This window comes from Scyliorhinus torazame, chromosome 3 (assembly GCF_047496885.1).
Source record: "Scyliorhinus torazame isolate Kashiwa2021f chromosome 3, sScyTor2.1, whole genome shotgun sequence".
In the NCBI taxonomy this organism is placed as follows: domain Eukaryota; kingdom Metazoa; phylum Chordata; class Chondrichthyes; order Carcharhiniformes; family Scyliorhinidae; genus Scyliorhinus; species Scyliorhinus torazame.
In genome coordinates, this window is record NC_092709.1 from 267032926 (window position 1) to 267050686 (window position 17761).

A 17761-nucleotide genomic window follows, 5' to 3' on the forward strand; every position below is an offset into this window, starting at 1 on the left:
ATTGCATGAAGACTAGAGATAGTGCACGAGCGTGCTTCCATTTGTCCCCATATGGATCTGGGATTGCTAAACCACAACAATATTTTCTGAATGTTGGCTGACCAATAATAAAACCAAAAATTGTGGAGGGGTCCATTTGGAGCAGAAGACCACCAATTAAAGAAGATATCAGTTTGTTGATCTTAATAGAAAAAGGATTTGGGGAGACACTGAAAGAGAAATGAAAATCTTGGGAGCGTGTTCATTTTAATAATCTGAACCTGACTCGCCAAGGATAGGAGGAGGTTGTTCCGTTGCAAGTCTGCCTTTTTCGGAATGGCAACCGGTGACGAGTGGTGTCCCGCAGGGTTCAGTGTTGGGGCCACAGCTGTTCTCTTTATATATTAACGATCTAGATGACGGGACTGAGGGCATTCTGGCTAAGTTTGCCGATGATACAAAGATAGGTGGAGGGGCAGGTAGTATGGAGGAGGTGGGGAGGCTGCAGAAAGATTTAGACAGTTTAGGAGAGTGGTCCAAGAATGGCTGATGAAATTCAACGTGGGGCAAGTGCGAGGTCTTGCACTTTGGAAAAAAGAATAGAGGTGTGACTATTTTCTAAACTGTGACAAATTCATAATGCTGAAGTGCAAAGGGACTTGGGAGTCCTAGTCCAGGATTCTCTAAAGGTAAACTTGCAGGTTGAGTCCGTAATTAAGAAAGAAAAATGCAATGTTGTCATTCATCTCAAGAGGCTTGGAATATAAAAGCAGGGATGTACTTCTGAAGCTTTATAAAGCATTAGTTAGGCCCCATTTAGAATACTGTGAGCAATTTTGGGCCCCACACCTCAGGAAGGACATACTGGCACTGGAGCGGTCCAGTGGAGATTCACACGGATGATCCCAGGAATGGTAGGCCTAACATACGATGAACGTCTGAGGATCCTGGATTATATTCATTGGAGTTTAGGAGGTTGAGGGGAGATCTAATAGAAACTTACAAGATAATGAATGGCTTAGATAGGGTGGATGTAGGGAAGTTGTTTCCATTAGCAGGGGAGACTAGGACCCGGGGGCAACAGCCTTAGAATAAAAGGGAGTCACTTTAGAACAGCGATGAGGAGAAATTTCTTCAGCCAGAGAGTGGTGGGTCTGAGGAATTCATTGCCACAGAGGGCGGTGGAGGCCGGGACGTTGAGTGTCTTTAAGACAGAAGTTGATAAATTCTTGATTTCTCGAGGAATTAAGGGCTATGGAGAGAGAGCGGGTAAATGGAGTTGAAATCAGCCCTGATTGAATGGTGGAGTGGACTCGATGGGCCGAATGACCTTACTTCCGCTCCTATGTCTTATGGTCTTAATATTACTAACCAGACTGGAGTAGGTTGATTTATGAAGTGAGGCCCAGCTCTGGGCCATCTGGACCCACAGATAACGAATGTTTGTCTTGGCAAGACAAAATGGTAACATCCCCAGTTGGGCTCTCTTCCCAGGGCGGTTGGCCAGGAAACATCCACTCTTGCCTAAGTTCAACTTGTACCTAGAGAAGGAGCCAAAAGTGCTAAGCAACCTCATTATGTTGTCCATGGAGGATGCTGGGTCCAAAATATAGAGAATTGGGGTCATCCGCGTAAAGGGACACCTGATGCTCCAACCCTCACCAATTATTTCCTCTGTCACTTGACAGTGGACCTCAGCGAGTGGATCTATGCCAGAGCAAACCGGTCTGGACACTGGACAACCCTGCCTCGTGCCCCTATTCAAAGGAAAATAATCAGAGTTCAGGGCATCATGCGAACACTTGCAGTGGAGGCCTTACAAAATAGACAATTCCAAGAAATTAATTTGTGGCCAAAACCAAACCTCCCGAAGAATCTTAAATAAATACTCCGATTCCACTCCAACATCAAGAGATACAAGCGACCTCAGGTTTGGGTACTGTGATGGGGAAGAGGACAACATTTAACAGGTGATGTATATTGGCCGATAATTGTCGACCCTTCATGAAGCCCGTCTGATCCTCCGAGATTATATTGGAGGCAAGGCGTCAGCACCTTGGCAAGTAGCTTGACGTCTGCTTTCAAACGTGAGACAGGATGGTACGAACCACACTGATGAGTCCTTGACCCCCCTCAAGAGGGGACAAAGGGTGATTCCCGGATCGCGAATCATTGAATATGTCCAGAATTAAAGGCACCAAATGCTCTGAAAATGTGTTATAGAATTCAATTGGAAAGCCATCCAGACCATGGGCACTGCCAGATTGCAACAGTCCAATACATTTTAGAAATTTCATCAGGGTGTAATGGGGATTCCAACTCACCGTTCCTCTCCACCTCGATAGTTGGGATGGGTAGCCCATGTCAGACCTGACTGATCTATCCTCAGGAGGCTTTGATCTATGAAGATCGCCGTAAGAAAATTCATAAGCCGCATTAACCTGAGGAGGGGAGGAACATGGTTACTGCCTGAATTGCCTATCTATGTTATCTCCCGGGAGGCCGCCTTCTGTTAAAGCTAATGAGCCAAATGACGACTGGCCTTCTCTCCGTACTGCTGCCCTACCCGTGCTGTCCTCACCAAATGTGCTCTATAGGAGATAATTTCCACCCTAAGGACCAGCTTAAGTGTGGAAGGTGAGACTAACTTTGGTTTATTCAATTTTATATAGTCCTCTGTGGGCAGTGGGCATGCGCTCACAAAACATTTTATCCACTTATAGTGTCTAACCTCCATGTTGGATGCTGAGTGGGGTCACACTCTAGCGGACAAATCAAAGCAGTTGTTAATCGTAACTATCTCAGTTAGGAACAGGAATATCATTTAAATTATACGACCTCTCCCATGTTCTTTACAAAGTGTGTCACTTCACACTTTTCTGTGTTTGGTTGCATTTTGTGGCTGCCCATTTCACCGTTTACATCCTGCTGAAATCTGTTTGTTATTTAGTATGTTTTGAAGTGAGTGTATGTATACCTTTATCGATCCTATGTCTTACTTTATCAAAGAACTTCAGTCAGGTTAGTCAGGACATGATTTGCCTTTTACAAATTTATGCTGGCTGGTCCTTTATAACACCCATACTTAATTGAGAACTAATTTTGTCATTGACATTGTTCAATATGGTCTGTAGTTACCAGGTTTGCCTTTCTCACCTTTGTGTTGAAAAAGTGCTTTTTGACATCAGCACTCAATGGCTGTTCATATTCATATTCACAACTAAATTGCTCTCTAATGCCAACCTCTTCTCTTAAGAACCTGCTGAGTTCCATTTTGAAGACTGTAATGGCACCATACTCACTGCCTGACTTTGCCCTTTCCCAAAAGGTTGAAATTTTCTTGTGAAATGAAATCTGTCATTGAACCTCTTGCCATACAAATTTTATGGCATAACTTTTGATCATCATTTCAAATCACCCATCTATTCCTTTCCTAATGTTAAAATCTTCAGTCACATCCAGCTCTTTGTGTATTGTAGTTTTTACCTCGCCACTATTCTTAGAATTCCCCCTATACCAAAATGGGTCGAATTTATTCTAAATGGTGAGAAGGGATTCTCACTCCCCGACTCCTACGCAGACTTTGGCGGGTGCTATTCGGGTCAAACTAGTGTTTCAAGTTATCCCCCGGTATAACCCGTATCTTCGTAGAAGAATTTATCTACTTACCACTTAGTAACTTACACACGGGTCCAGCTTGCTAAGTGAAGTAAAGTAAACTTTTTAAAGAAAATAATAATAACCACTCTTTCAGGTTATCAATTTGAACTTAACTTTATTTTCAAGTTAAAAGAGAATAACTACTTTTACAGAAAGGTAGAACGATCTTTTCTTGTTCTGACCAGTTGCAGACTTTCAAGTCTCTCTTGACAATCAGTTTTCTTTAGGTTTTGGTCTTCTGCTGACTTCTCTGGGCTGCTCGGTCTGCCGATGTTGCTTGTCCCATCACCGAGGAAGATACTCTCTATCTGCTCATTTCCCCCAGTTTTTAATAGCCATTTGGGGCCCCTTAACCTCTGCACCTAGCACCCTTCAGACTGTCTGCTTGACAGTTTGAAGGCAGTTTAGAAGATTTGCGCTACTTCAACAGCGACAGTGCAGCTTCATCCTCACCAACTGCACTTTTCTCGCTTTGCTTGACATGTCTTGAATTTGTCTGTGCCTTAGTTCGCACTCTTTTGGTTTTATGTCTTTTTCAATACGTTTTCTCCGATTCGACTCGGGTCATCTTCAGGCTAAGCTAATGTCATGTTAGGGTTATCCCCCCTGACTCTAACTTTATCTGCTTTGGCCATCTTCCAAAAGGTTTTAACTTCAAATGTGATGTACGTTATAATGTCACCTTCTAGTTTTCGTAATTTGTAAATCAGTTTCACTTTATTACCAGTGTCAGCAACTTTTCACACTTAACAGTTGTTCCCTATCTTATACTTTAGATTCTGGCTGCTTTTCCTAATTGTTCAATAAAATAATTCATTACTTAAAGTTTGCGAAATACTGTTCCCCTTCATATAACTTTAAGAGTTTTTAAGTCAATCAAATGTATTTTTCTAACTTGTAAATTAAAATGAAGCTCCTATCTGTTTTCTTCCCTGTCTGTGAGGTTGTCTGCTTTCAAAACAGGCTGCTGCTGTTAACCCCTAGTGGGACTTCTCCCTTTCATTTAAAAGCCTCAGGCATTCTCAGTGTTACTTTCATGTTTCAAATGTCATATTCTTCCGAGTTTTCACAACAGTATCTACAAATCTACCTTATTTTTATTTATTCTTGAGATGTTAGTGCTGTAGACAAGGCCTGCAATTCCCCCCCCCCCCCCCCCCCCCCCCGCCCCAAAAGCTGCTGTAGTGAAATTTGAACTTGTTGCTGGAACATTAGTCTGGACCTCTGGGCTACTATTCCAGTACATTATCACAATGCTATCATCTCCTGTAAGTTCCAGAATTCACAACATCTGAATAGTGCTATGTACCTGCTGTAGACACTTAACATCCTTCACTACGTGCAGAGAACAGAAGCCTAAATATAGTACCTCTGTTTTATACTTGATGTTCTGAGCAATGTGATTTGAAACTAGACTTTCTCAACCATTTCACTTTTAAGTCCTCCGCAAGACCTCATGACACAGGTTCACTGACAGCCCCGTAACAATGCCAATGTTTCCTGTATAAAGATATCTCTTGGCACTGCTCCCACTCATCATGTGGCTGCTGCTATCCTAACATTACAGAGAATATTGCTCCCATGCAGCTCTTTCTCTCCACGTACTCCAGCCACCTGACCCCGTGTCTCCCTCTTTCCCTCACCAACTTTCCCTCAGCCAGTCCCAGTGGTCAGTCAAAAATCCTTTCCCCAACTCCCAATAGTTTTGAATATAAATTAATAAAAGCCGACCTCAAACGACGAATCAGACTACAGAAGGGAGATAGATCACTTGGTTGCATGGTGTACCGAAAACAACCTCTCTCTAAATGTCACCAAAACCAAGGAACTGGTCATCTACTTCAGGAAGCGTAGCATGACACACACCCCTGTCTACATCAATGACTCCGAAGTGGAAATGCTCGATAGCTTTAAGTTCCTGGGGGTTACCATTACCAACAGTCTGTCCTGGTCCACTCACGTTGATGCAACAGTCACGGAAGGCCAACAACGTCTCTACTTCCTATGGAAACTAAAGAAATTCAGCATGTCTGTATCGATTCTCACAAACGTCTTTAAAAAAAATAAATTTAGAGTACCCAATTCATTTTTTCCAATTAAGGGGCAATTTAGCGTGGCCAATTCGCCTACCCTGCACATCTTTGGGTTGTGGGGGCGAAACCCATAAACACAGGGAGAATGTGTCAAATCCACACAGTGACCCAGAGCCGGGATCGAACCTGGGACCTCGGCGCCATGAGGCAGCAATGCTGACCACTGTGCCAACGTGCTGCCCAACTCTCACAAACTTCTACAGATGTGCCATAGAGAGCATCCTATCCAGCTGCATCACAGCCTGGTATGGCAACTGCTTGGCCCAAGATTGCAAGAAACTGCAGAGTGTGGTGAACTCAGCCAACACATCACACAAGCTTGCCACCTTCCCATTGATTCTGTCTACACCTCCCGCTGCCTCAGGAAGGCAGATAGCATTATCAGAGACTCCTCACACCCTGGCTTTGCCCTCTCCCAGACCCTTCCATCAGGCAGAAGATACAGAAGTCTGAAGACCCGCACATCCAGACATAGGAGCAGCTTCTTCCCCACAGCTACTAGACTCCTCAACGACTCTCCCTCAGATTGATCTGTTTCCTTTAAGAACACTATTCACAACGCCCTATGCTATTCTTGCTCATGTATTTGCTTTGTTTGGCCTTTGTTCCCCATTGTAACCAGGCACTATTTGTCAATGTACTTTTAAAATGATTCTTTTTGTCTACTGTGACGTACTGTGTACGTTGCCTTGGCCGCAGAAAAATACTTTTCACTGTACTTCGGTACATGTGACAGTAAATCACTCAAACAATCAAAAATTAATAGAACTTAATAATCTTAAAACCCCGTAATCTTTCGTATTCATTCATGGGATATGGGCGTCGCTGGCTGGACCAGCATTTATTGCCCATCGCCGGGGGCATTTAAGAGTCAACCACATTGCTGTGGATCTGGAGTCACATGTAGGCCAGAACAGGTAAGGACCGATATCCTTCCCGAAAGGACATTAGTGATCCCCATGGGGTTTCATGACAATGGCTTCTTAGTCATCTGTGGACTCTTAATTAGAGGTTTATTTATTGACTTCAAATTGCACCATCTGCCGTGGTGGGATTGGAAGCCAGGTGGCCAGAATATGGGTTTGGGTCTCGTTATTAAGTAGCCCAGCTCCTCCCTCTCTCCTCCCCCTCCCTCTCTCTCTCTCCCTCCCTCTCTCTCTCTCCCTCCCTCTCGCTCTCTCCCTCCCTCTCTCTTGCTCTCCCTCCCTCCCTCTAGCTCTCTCTCTCTTCCCCTCTCTCTCTTCCCCTCTCTCTCTTCCCCTCTCTCTCTTCCCCTCTCTCTCTTCCCCTCTCTCTCTTCCCCTCTCTCTCTTCCCCTCTCTCTCTTCCCCTCTCTCTCTTCCCCTCTCTCTCTTCCCCTCTCTCTCTTCCCCTCTCTCTCTTCCCCTCTCTCTCTTCCCCTCTCTCTCTTCCCCTCTCTCTCTTCCCCTCTCTCTCTTCCCCTCTCTCTTCCCCTCTCTCTTCCCCTCTCTCTTCCCCTCTCTCTTCCCCTCTCTCTCTCCCCCTCTCTCTTCCCCCCTCTCTCCCCCCTCTCTCTCCCCCCCTCTCTCCCCCCTCTCTCTCCCCCCTCTCCCCCCTCTCTCTCCCCCCTCTCTCTCCCCCCTCTCCCTCCCCCCTCTCCCTCCCCCCTCTCTCCCCCCTCTCTCTCCCCCCTCTCTCACTTCTCCCCTCTCTCACTTCTCCCCTCTCTCTCTTCCCCTCTCTCTCGCTCTCCCTCTCTCTTTTCCCCCCTCTCTTCCCCTCTGCCCCACCTCTCTCTCTTCCCCCCTCTCTTCCTCCCTTCACTCTTCTCCTCTCTCCCCCTCCCCGCCTCTTCATCTTGCCTCATTGGTTTCCATGGATCTCCACACATCTCTATCTCTAGCCGTCTTTCCATGATGCTATTGCGTCACAATGGGGGAAATACAAGAGGCAGGCCTCAAGATTTACCACAGCTAGCAGGGGAACTGAACCATGCTCTGAGCACCACACTCATAACCAGCCCTACTAGGTATCCATAATGGCATGTTTTCTTAATTTGTTTAAGTTCTCTTTCATTTCCTTTCAAATAAACCTCAGTGTGAATGCCAAACCTTTTACTGCAGCTCTGTGCATTAAAGTAGTCCGTTATATTTGCTGTTCGACCTGTTTTACCCAAGTTCCCTAATGGGCATGACATTGATATTTTTTCAAATATTGAGGAGCGGGGATGAGATGATCTGCCCATTTTTCACAATGCTTTGTTTCAAAGGCTGATGTTTGAAAGAAATAACTGACACTAATTTCTACTATTGTTATTCCAGCTTTTGGTGATGGATGTTCTGACTAGTCAGATAACAAAAATTCCCATGCTGAAGGATCGGGAACAGCCCAATGTCGTCATGGATCAACAAGGTTGTGGTATCCATGCCATTGAACTGAACCCTTCTCGTACCTTGTTAGCTACTGGAGGAGACAACCCAAACAGCATTGCCGTTTATCGACTGCCAACTCTGGATCCTGTTTGTGTGGGAGATGTAAGTTCTTCATAATCTAAATTGCAGGGGTAATTTGTGGAAGTGAAGGTAATAGTTGAAGCTTACATTTGAAGGATTAAATTCTAGGGTTCATACCTCAAATGCGAGCAAACAATGGAACTTTGGGTTTGATTTTCTTTTAATTTGATCACTGTCTAAAACCTTGAACAAGATTGTTTCCTTAATTGTGGAACTAATTTGCAAATGGCCTTTTTTTAGGATGGGCATAAAGACTGGATTTTCTCGATTGCATGGGTTAGTGATACAATGGCTGTTTCTGGTGAGTTTCAAACAAGTTTGCTACATTGCTAATCAGCTTAATTTACATGATTTTTTACAGTGAAATGGTCAGCATTAAAAATTATGCACCGTGATTGCAATATTCTGCGAGTTTACCCTTTTAAAAGATGTCAACTTGGGTGCAGAATACTATTCGCCTTTCAATTATACGTAATGCTATAAATTTCAGCCGCACAAAATAAAGCAATATCTATGAGGCTCAAATACGTGGCCTATTTTTAAAAGCCACATTTGATCTTGTGGCATGAGGCCAAAACTTCATGTAATTAAAATTAACTGAGCATGCTCAATTTAAAAAAATTTTTTTTTTTTTGCAATGTGACTATTAGCATCAAAAGGTAAGTTCTCATCGGTTCAGTGATTCTGATTGATTGCAGCCCAAGGGGGACTTCAATAGTGATTGATGGCGATTTCTGTATTTCCCCATTTAAATGTGCTTGTGTGGACTCCAGGAGTTCAGGCAGTTTCAGAACAGTAATGACATTAAGAGCTGTCAACTTCTCAATCATTATCATTGCAATATTCTTGGCAGTCACTGGCAGGTCCATCTTAAAGCTTCACAGCTGCAGTGGGAATAAAAGCATTGCTCCACAAGTTTCTCTTGTGATGAATGTAGCAAGTTTTTATATAGTTTGTGTTCTATATATCTGTTGCAGTAATCATAGAATCCCTACAGTGCAGGAGGTGGCCATTCAGCTCATCAAGTCTGCACCAAGCCTCCGAAAGAGTGCCGTACGTACGTCCAATCCCCCGCCCTAACCCTCGGCGCGGTTTTTGGGAATTTAATGCCCGGTCCCAGGGGCAGTTTTTGGATGAACTGGTGCAGAAAGACACAAGGAAGGAGGGAAATGTCGAAGAACCAGAAAAAAGCCATCCGGAAGAAGGGGGTGAGCGAAGGTTCGCTGTCGAGCGAATGGGTCAGCCCAGCTGCAGGAAAGAGGGCGGAGGCTGGGTCTCTGGATGGGGCCACGCCCTTCACAGTGGAGAAGATGACTGACATGATGGCTGGAGAGTTTGAAAAGCAGTTTGTCAAGCATATGGACGTGATGCGGAAAAAGATGATCGCAGCATTGAAGGAGCTGGTGGAGGAGCCGATAACCCCGGCGGTGTTGAAGACATCGGCCGAGGTACGGGAGCAAGGAGCGAAGTTGAAGGTGGTGGAGGAGGCTCTGTCACAGCATAGCGACCAATTCACCTCGCTGGGTGAGGAGCTGCGGAGGGTGGTGAAGGCCAACAAAGCACTGAGAGCAAAGGTGGAGGACCTGGAGAACAGGTCGAGGCGCCAGAACTTCAGAATTGTGGGCCTGCCCGAGGTGGTGGAGGGCCTCAGGCCTCAGGCCGACTGAGTACTTGGCGAGGATGCTGACGGAGTTGCTGGGGGAGGGGAAGGAACCCTCCCGGTATGAACTGGATAAGGCTCATTGGTCACTCAGGCCCAAGCCAAAGGTAAATGAGCCATCAACGGGGCTGTGCTGGTACTTTGTTTTCATAAGTGCCACTTTAAGGAGAAGGTCCTGAGTTGGGCGAAAAATAAGCCTGAAGTGCAGTGGGAAGGAGTTGGTATACGTATATACCAGGACTTAACCGTCGGTCGGGTGAAAGCGGTACTCTGCAGTAATGGTGTGAGGTTCGACGTGATCTACCCGGCAAAGCAGAGGGTGACCTACAACTCGAAGGAGGTCTTCTTTGAGATAGTGGAAGTGGTGGAGGCATTCGTGAAGACATGGACTGGGGTTAAAATTAGAAATGGGACTGGCGTTTGGATTTGGACTGAGGGAAGGGAGGTAAATGCTGTATATAGTTTCATTTCTTGTTTGCTGTTTAAGGGTGTTAATTTGTTTTGTATGAGGGATGCATATGGTTGGGAGTTGTTTTTTTTACAGGTTGGTCGGTGAGGAAGGATAATGTACCCTGTGGTAAAGGGCACAGAAGGTAGGAGGTTAGTGAACTTGGGGTGATGGCGGTTTTCTGGGGTGCGTATTTTACACTTCGTTTGTTTGAATTTTGTTTTTTTGTTGGGTGGGGAGTGGGGGGGCCTGAGCCTGAGAGACCCGCAGTTTCTATCGTGGAACGTGAGGGGATTGGGGGACAGGTGAAGAGGTCAAGGGTGTTTGTGTGTTTAAAGACCCTAAAGGCCAATGTGGTGATGCTGCAGGAGACCCACCTGAGGGTGAAGGATCAGGTGAGGCTCAGGAAGGGCTGGGTGAGTCAAATGTTCCATTCTGGGTTTGATAGCAGGGCTCGGGGGGTGGGTGTGGGGGGGGGGGGGGAGAGAGAGGGAGTGGGAATATTCATTTTTCTCCCCGGTACAAAAAGTATATTAGAGGATAAACCTTTTTGTGGTGATCGGAGTACTCTGCGATAGCGATCTCAGATCATGCACGGACATTGGGTAGATGTGGGAGTTGTTGTGGGACCGAAGTTTTGTGATAAGATTGTGAAGGTGATTGAGGAATATATGGGATTCAATTGTACTGGGGAAGTTTCACAGGCGGTGGTGTGGGAGGCTCTGAAGGCATTAGTGAGGGGGGAGGTGATCTTGTTTCAGGCTAAGGTGGACAATGAGGAGAGGGAGGAGCGCCAAATTTTGATAGAGGAGATGTTGGAGGTATGCGGGGGATGCTATCCCAGCCCTGCAGGACAGGAGGAACGAGCTTCAGGCAAAGTTTGACCGGTTGTCTTCAGGGAAGGCAGTGCGCCAATTGAGACGGGCATGGGAGAAGGCTGACCAGCTCTGGAGGGAGGCGGCGGCGGCGAGGGAGATAGTCCAGGTATGGGATAGGACGGGGAAGTTAGTGGTGGCACGGGGCTGATTAATAATGTTTTTGACGAGTTTTATGTAGGTCGGAGCCTCCAGGAGAGGAGTGAGAGTTGGGTGAGTTTGGAGTACCTAAGGGTGGGGGAAAAAGACAGAGCAGGGCTGGTGGGCGGTAAAAGACGCATTCGGAAGGATGCAGTCAGGGAAGGTGGCAGGGCCAGATGGGTTCCCAGTGGAGTATTATAAGACGTTTAAGGACAGTTGGTACCGCTGATGGTGGGAATGGATGAGGAGACGATAGGTAGAGAGAAGGGTTTTGCCACAAACATTGGGACATGTGTCGATTTCCCTGCTGTTAAAAACGGCAAGGGCCCTGGCCGAGTGTGGGTCGTATAGATCCATATGTCTATTAAATCTGGATGCCAAGATACTGGCAAAGGTGCTGGCGGCAGGGGTGCCTCCCGAAGGTAATAGGGGAGGATCAGACCGGGTTTGTGAAGGGAAGGCAACTGTTCTCGAGTGTTTAGAAGGTTGTGAAATTTGATCATGATGCCAACTGATGGGAAGGAGATGGAGGTGGTGGTGGCACTAGATGCGGAGAAGGGTTTGATTGGGTAGAGTACAGTAAGAAGTCTTACAACACCAGGTTAAAGTCCAACAGGTTTGTTTCAAATAACTAGCTTTCGGAGCACTGCTCCTGTGCTCCGAATGCTAATGATTTGAAACAAACCTGTTGGACTTTAACCTGGTGTTGCAAGACTTCTTACTGTGCTCACCCCAGTCCAACGCCGGCATCTCCACATCATGGGTAGAGTAGGTTGGTTGTTGACAGTCCTGGAAAAATTGGGGATCGGGCCGAGGTGTACGGCTGCTGTATAGGGAGCCGATGGCGAGTGTTCGCACGAACAATATGAGTTTGGGGTATGTTGCTCTGCTCCAGGGCACAAGGCAGGGATATCCCATGCCCTCCCTGGTGTTTGTGTTGACGATAGAGCCGTTGGCCATTGTTCGAAGGAGCCCTGGGTTGTGGAAGGGGATAGTGAGAGGGAGGATGGAACATAGTGTATCTTTGTACGTGGACGATTTGCTACCGTACATAAGACCAAAAGACATAGGAGCAGAATTAGGCTACTTGGCCCATCAAGTCTGCTCCGCCATTCAATCATGGCTGATATTTTCTCATTCCCATTCTGCTGCCTTCTCCCCATAACCCCTGATCCCCTTATTAATCAAGAACCTATCTATCTCAGAGCTGAGTACATCGGTGGGGAATATAATGGGGCTGCTTCAAAGATTCGGGTTGTTCTCTCGGTAAAAATTGAACCTAGGTAAGAAGAAGTGTTTTATGGTGTTCCAACCGGGAGTGGGGCAGGGTGGAGGAGATGTCATTTTGTAGGGTGACAACCCACTTCATGCATTTGGGGGTGCAGGTGGCACCAGATTGGGGTGGGCTCCAAAGATATCCTTTTATTAGTTTGGTGGGGAGGGTGAAGGCCGAGGTGGCAAGGTGGGACAACTTCCCTCTGTCGTTGGCGGGCCGGGTGCAAGCAGTTAAAATGAATGTGTTACCACGATTTCTGTTTCTATTTCCGTGCCTGCCAGTCTTTCTACCCAAGTCTTTTTTCAAGGATGTGGACAAGGTGGTCACCTTGTTTATTTTGGGGGTGGGGAGAGGTAGCCAAGGTGAGGAGAATGTGCAAACTCCACACGGACAGTGACCCAGAGCCGTAATCGAACCTGCGACCTCGGCGATGTGAGGCAAGAGCGCTAACCACTGCGCCATCGTGCTGCCCTCGGTCTCACAGCATCTATGAAGATTACATTAATAGAATTTTATAGAATGGAGATTATTGGCATTACCATCGCTGAATTCCCCCATCAACATCCTGGGGGTTATCATTGACAAGAAACTTAACCGGACTAGCCATATAAGTACTGTGACTCCAAGAGCAGGTCAAAGGCCAGGAATCCTGTGGTGAGTAACCCCCTTCCTAACTCCCCAAGCCTGTCTACCATTTAATAGACATAGGTCAGAAGTGTGCTGGAATACTCTTTCCCCCATGCCCGGATGAGTGCAGCTCCAACAACACTGAGGAGGCTCAACACCATCCAGGACAAAGCTTGGTACCCCTTCCACAAACATTCAATTTGTCAACCACTGATAAACAGTGGCAGCAGTGTACAACATTAACAAGATGCACTGCAGGAACTCACCAAGGCTCCTTTGGCAACACTTTCCAAACCTATGACCACTACCATCTAGAAGGACAAGGATAGCAGATACATGGGAATACCACCACCTGGAAGTTCCCCTCCATGTCACTCGCCAACTTGACATGGAAATATATCACCGTTCTTTCACTGTCACTGGGTCAAAATCTTGAGACTCCCTCCCTAACAGCACAGTGGTTCTACCTACATCTGAGGGATGCAGTGGTTCAAGAAGGCAGCTCACTACCACCTTCTCGAGGGCAATAAATGTTGGCCCAGCCAGCGAAGCCTGCATCCCATAAATTAATTTTGAAAAAATCACTGGACTGGTAATCAAGAGGCCTAGGCTTAATGCTCTGGGGGTATCAGTTCAAATCCCATCATGATAGCTAGGGGAATCTAAATTCAAATTAATAAAACAAAATCTGGAATTGAAAGCTAGTCTCAGTAATGGTGACCATGAAACTATGATTCGTGTAAAAACCCATCTGGTTCACTAATGTCCTTGAGGGAAGGAAATTTACCATCTGGTCTGGCCTACACGCGATTCCAGACTACAGCAATATGGTTGTCTCTTAATTGACCTCTGAAATGGCCCAGCAAGCCCTCAATTCAAGGGCAATTAGGGATGGGCAACAAATGTTACACTTGCCATCAATGTTCCCATCCCATGAAAGAATAAAGGAAAAAAGTTAGACATGTAATAGGTTTTGAGCCAGTGAAAGAGAAGAACAGAAGTGAAGGCCAGAGATAGAGTGGAGGGCATAAAAGATTAAATGGCAAACTATTTCACAGCAGAAACCCAAAGGAAATGGCATTGGGGCAAGTAAAGAAACAAATGTTGGCACAATGGCACTGGTTAGCACTGATGCCTCACAGCTCCAGGAACCTGGGTTTGATTCCAGCCGTGGGTGACTGGAGTTTGTACGTTGTCCCTTGACAGGGGCTGGTTTAGCACAGTGGGCTAAACAGCTGACTTGTAATGCAGAACACAGCCAGCAGTGCAGGTTCAATTCCTGTACTGGCCTCCCCGAACAGGCGCCGAAATGTGGCGACTAGGGGCTTTTCACAATAATTTCATTGAAGCCTACTTGTGACAATATGTGATTATTATTATTGGCTGCATGGGTTTCCTCATCGTGCTCCGGTTTCCTCTCTCAATTCAAAGATATGCAGGTTCGGTGGATTGGCTGTGCTAAACTGCCCCTCTGTATCCAACAATTAGGTGGGGTTACGGGATAAGGCTGGGGAGCGGGCTTAAGTAGAGTGCTCTTTCAGAGAGTCGGTGCAGGTTCGATGGGCCAAATGGCCTTCTGCACTGTCGCGATTCTATGGTGATCTTCTGCACTGGCATGGAAAGGTGTTGTAGGAAAAGGAGGATGTGAGGAATGGACCAGGGTGTTGCAGAGAGAATGCTTGCAGTATGGTTGATTTCCTCATAGTGGAGATGTGACTTTGTATTTGTAATTACTGTGCGATGATTTCTTCTACCAAAGCCTGTGGTTGTGGACAGTAAATTGGCTAGGACATGGTGAAATAAGTGAATTCCCTCATGTTGGTTCTCTTGCTGCCTGCTGCAGACGTAACTTGACAGCTTTTTCCTTCAGAACTTACCCGGATACTACCAAGTCGCTGACATTGAAATTTTCCACTCAGTATCTTTGTTTCCCCAGTTTCCCTTGGAATTTCTCAAACTGATTTTCAACAAAGTGGTAACCTATCTTGTCGGCTGTTCACAGGGCCAGGTTGCAAATGATGCATTGTGTAATCATCAGCAAACATCCCCACTTCTGGCATTATGGAGGAAGCTCATTCATGAAACAGCTGAAAATGGTTGAGCCTAGCTCACTACCCTGAGGAACTCTTGCAGCAATGTACTTACACTGAGATCATTTTTTTATTTTTTAAATTCTCCTCCATTTTCACATTTTCTCCCACATTTACATCCATCAACAATAAACAATAATCAGCAAGATATGTCAGTCCCCATAATAACAACGATCCCATCTACCCACCAACCCCCAAACCTCAGCCCGCTTGTTTACATAAACAAATGACAAAAAGGAATCGGGGATTACCCGTAGTCACCCTTAATCTTACACAGGTCCGTTTCCCCCCCCCCCCCCCCCAAACCCCCAACCCCAGGTCTCCAGCTCCTCCTGTCCACTGCCTCTTGTAAAACTCCTCCCCCCACCCTTGGTTCCTCCCCCCCCAACTTTCCACCCCGGCTAGACCACTCGGACCCTGTTCTGCCAGGCTCCGATGGCCGCAGCCCCCCCCCCCCCCCCCCCAAACCACCTCACTCCCCGTTCACTGGCCGGCTTAAACCGGCCAGCGTGGAGGCCCCCGCCCGGGTCCCTTTCCCACTTGCCTGGCCCCAGGAAAGCCCAAAGATCCCCTTTTAGCACACAAACCCCGCATATCCACCTACACCCCAAAGAACTCTCATTTCGAGTGAAAGTCCCGTCCCTTCCCTTGTCCAGATATATACCACCTTGGCTCCTTTAATCTCTACACCCGCGCGCAGTGATACAAAAAAGAAGAAAATACAGTCATGAGGTTACATCGGCACATGGCCATTCCTCAATTTGTCAGTTCTGCCACAGTCCTTCTGCCTTCGTAAACTCCTCTGCCGCTTCCGCCGTTCCAAAATAAAAGTCCCTGAGCTTGTAAGTCACCCTCAGCTTCGCTGGATATACAATGCCGCACAGCACCTTGCTAATGTACAGTGCCCTCTTCACCCGGTTGAAGGCAGCCTGCCTCCTTGCCAGCTCCACCGTAAAGTCCTGGTATACACCTATACCAGCTCCAGCCCACTGCACCACCCGCTTCTGCTTGGCCCAGCTCAGGACCTTCTCCTTCACCCTGTACCTACGGAAGCACAGAGTCACTGCCCTTGGTGGCTCACTCGCCTTTGGTACAGGCCTCCACGACCGATGAGCCCGATCCAGTTCATATCGGGAGGGGTCCTCCCCCTCCCCCAATAGTTTTGCCAGCATCACGGCAAAATACTCAGTCGGCTTCGGTCTTTCAACTCCTTAGGGCAGCCCCACAATCCTCAAGTTCTGTCGCCTGGATCTATTTTCCAGGTCTTCCATTTTTCCTCTAAGATCCTTGTTAGTATCCATCACCTTCCGCATCTCCTTCCCCATCGAGGCAAGTTGATCACCGTGCTGCAATACCGTCTCCTTCACTTCCTTCAGCGCCTCCCCTTGCTCTCGCACCTCCGCCACTTCGCTCGCCACCTCCGTCCTCACCGGGGAAACCGCCTCCTCCACCAGCACACTCAAAACCTCCCTCATCTCCTTCCTCACCGTCTCCATGCATTTCACAATCTGCGCCAACTGCTTTTCAAATTCCGCAGCCATCACCTTGGTTATTTCTTCAGCCGTAAGCAGTGCGGCCTTCCCTGGTGCTCCAGCCTCCATTTTTCCTGGTGACCCCGCGGTGACCTTTCCACTCCCCGACGGACCTCCAGCTGGGTTTTTTTCGGCCGTTTTTTTGCTCACCCTCGACATTTTTCTTTGGGTTTTTTTCCCCTCCTGTGTCTTCTCAGTGCCTCCTCCGTGCCTTCTCCCTTCTTCTGCCGCCTCCGCGAACCCTGGGACCGGGCTTAAAGCCCCGAAATTGCCGTTCCCGAGCGGGGGCTCTCCGTTGTGCGGCCGCCTCCCGCCCGCCGTCACCGGAAGTCTACACTGAGATCATTGACCTCAACAACCACAATTGTCTTTCTTTTTGTTCAGCATGACTACAATCCAGTGCAGTTTTAAACAAAAATAGAAAATCTCAGTGGGCTTGACAGCATCTGTGGAAAGAGGACAGAGCTAACCTTTCTAGTCTGGATGACTCTTTGTCGGAGCTGGAGAGAACTGGAAAGAGGATGAGGTTTATACGTTGTGGAGTGAAGTTGTTGGAGCAGTGAAGCTGGATAGAGAGTCAGCGATAAGGTTAACAGAGATGTCGTGGACAAAAAGACAAAGGGATAATAAATGGTGCTGATTAATCCCAGTGGAACTTTACCCTGATTCCCATTGACTTCAATTTTGCCAGGCTGTTTGATGCAACACAAATCAAATGTTGTCTTGATGTTCAGTGCAGTCGCTCTTGCCTCCTTGAGTTCTGGGGTATATCAGTTGCTCCAAAATCCATTGTCATTGCAGGAAATGTTTTCATACCGGTATCTTGGTATGTCGACATGTACAAATATCATGACCCTACTGCTCCCAGATTAAAACTGTAGTTCGTGCAAACAATAGGTGGAATCC

At 47.0% G+C, this 17761-nt stretch overlaps 1 protein-coding gene across 1 annotated transcript in view; it reads left to right on the plus strand.

Moving 5' to 3' along the window:
* The window catches only part of dcaf12 (DDB1 and CUL4 associated factor 12), a 146430-nt gene that overhangs the window by 84757 nt on the left and 43912 nt on the right, over positions 1-17761 (plus strand). The window contains exons 3-4 of the mRNA XM_072497224.1: positions 8015-8227; positions 8447-8507. Of these exons, the coding sequence (XP_072353325.1) occupies positions 8015-8227; positions 8447-8507 (274 nt within the window). The remainder of the gene's footprint in view (positions 1-8014; positions 8228-8446; positions 8508-17761) is intronic.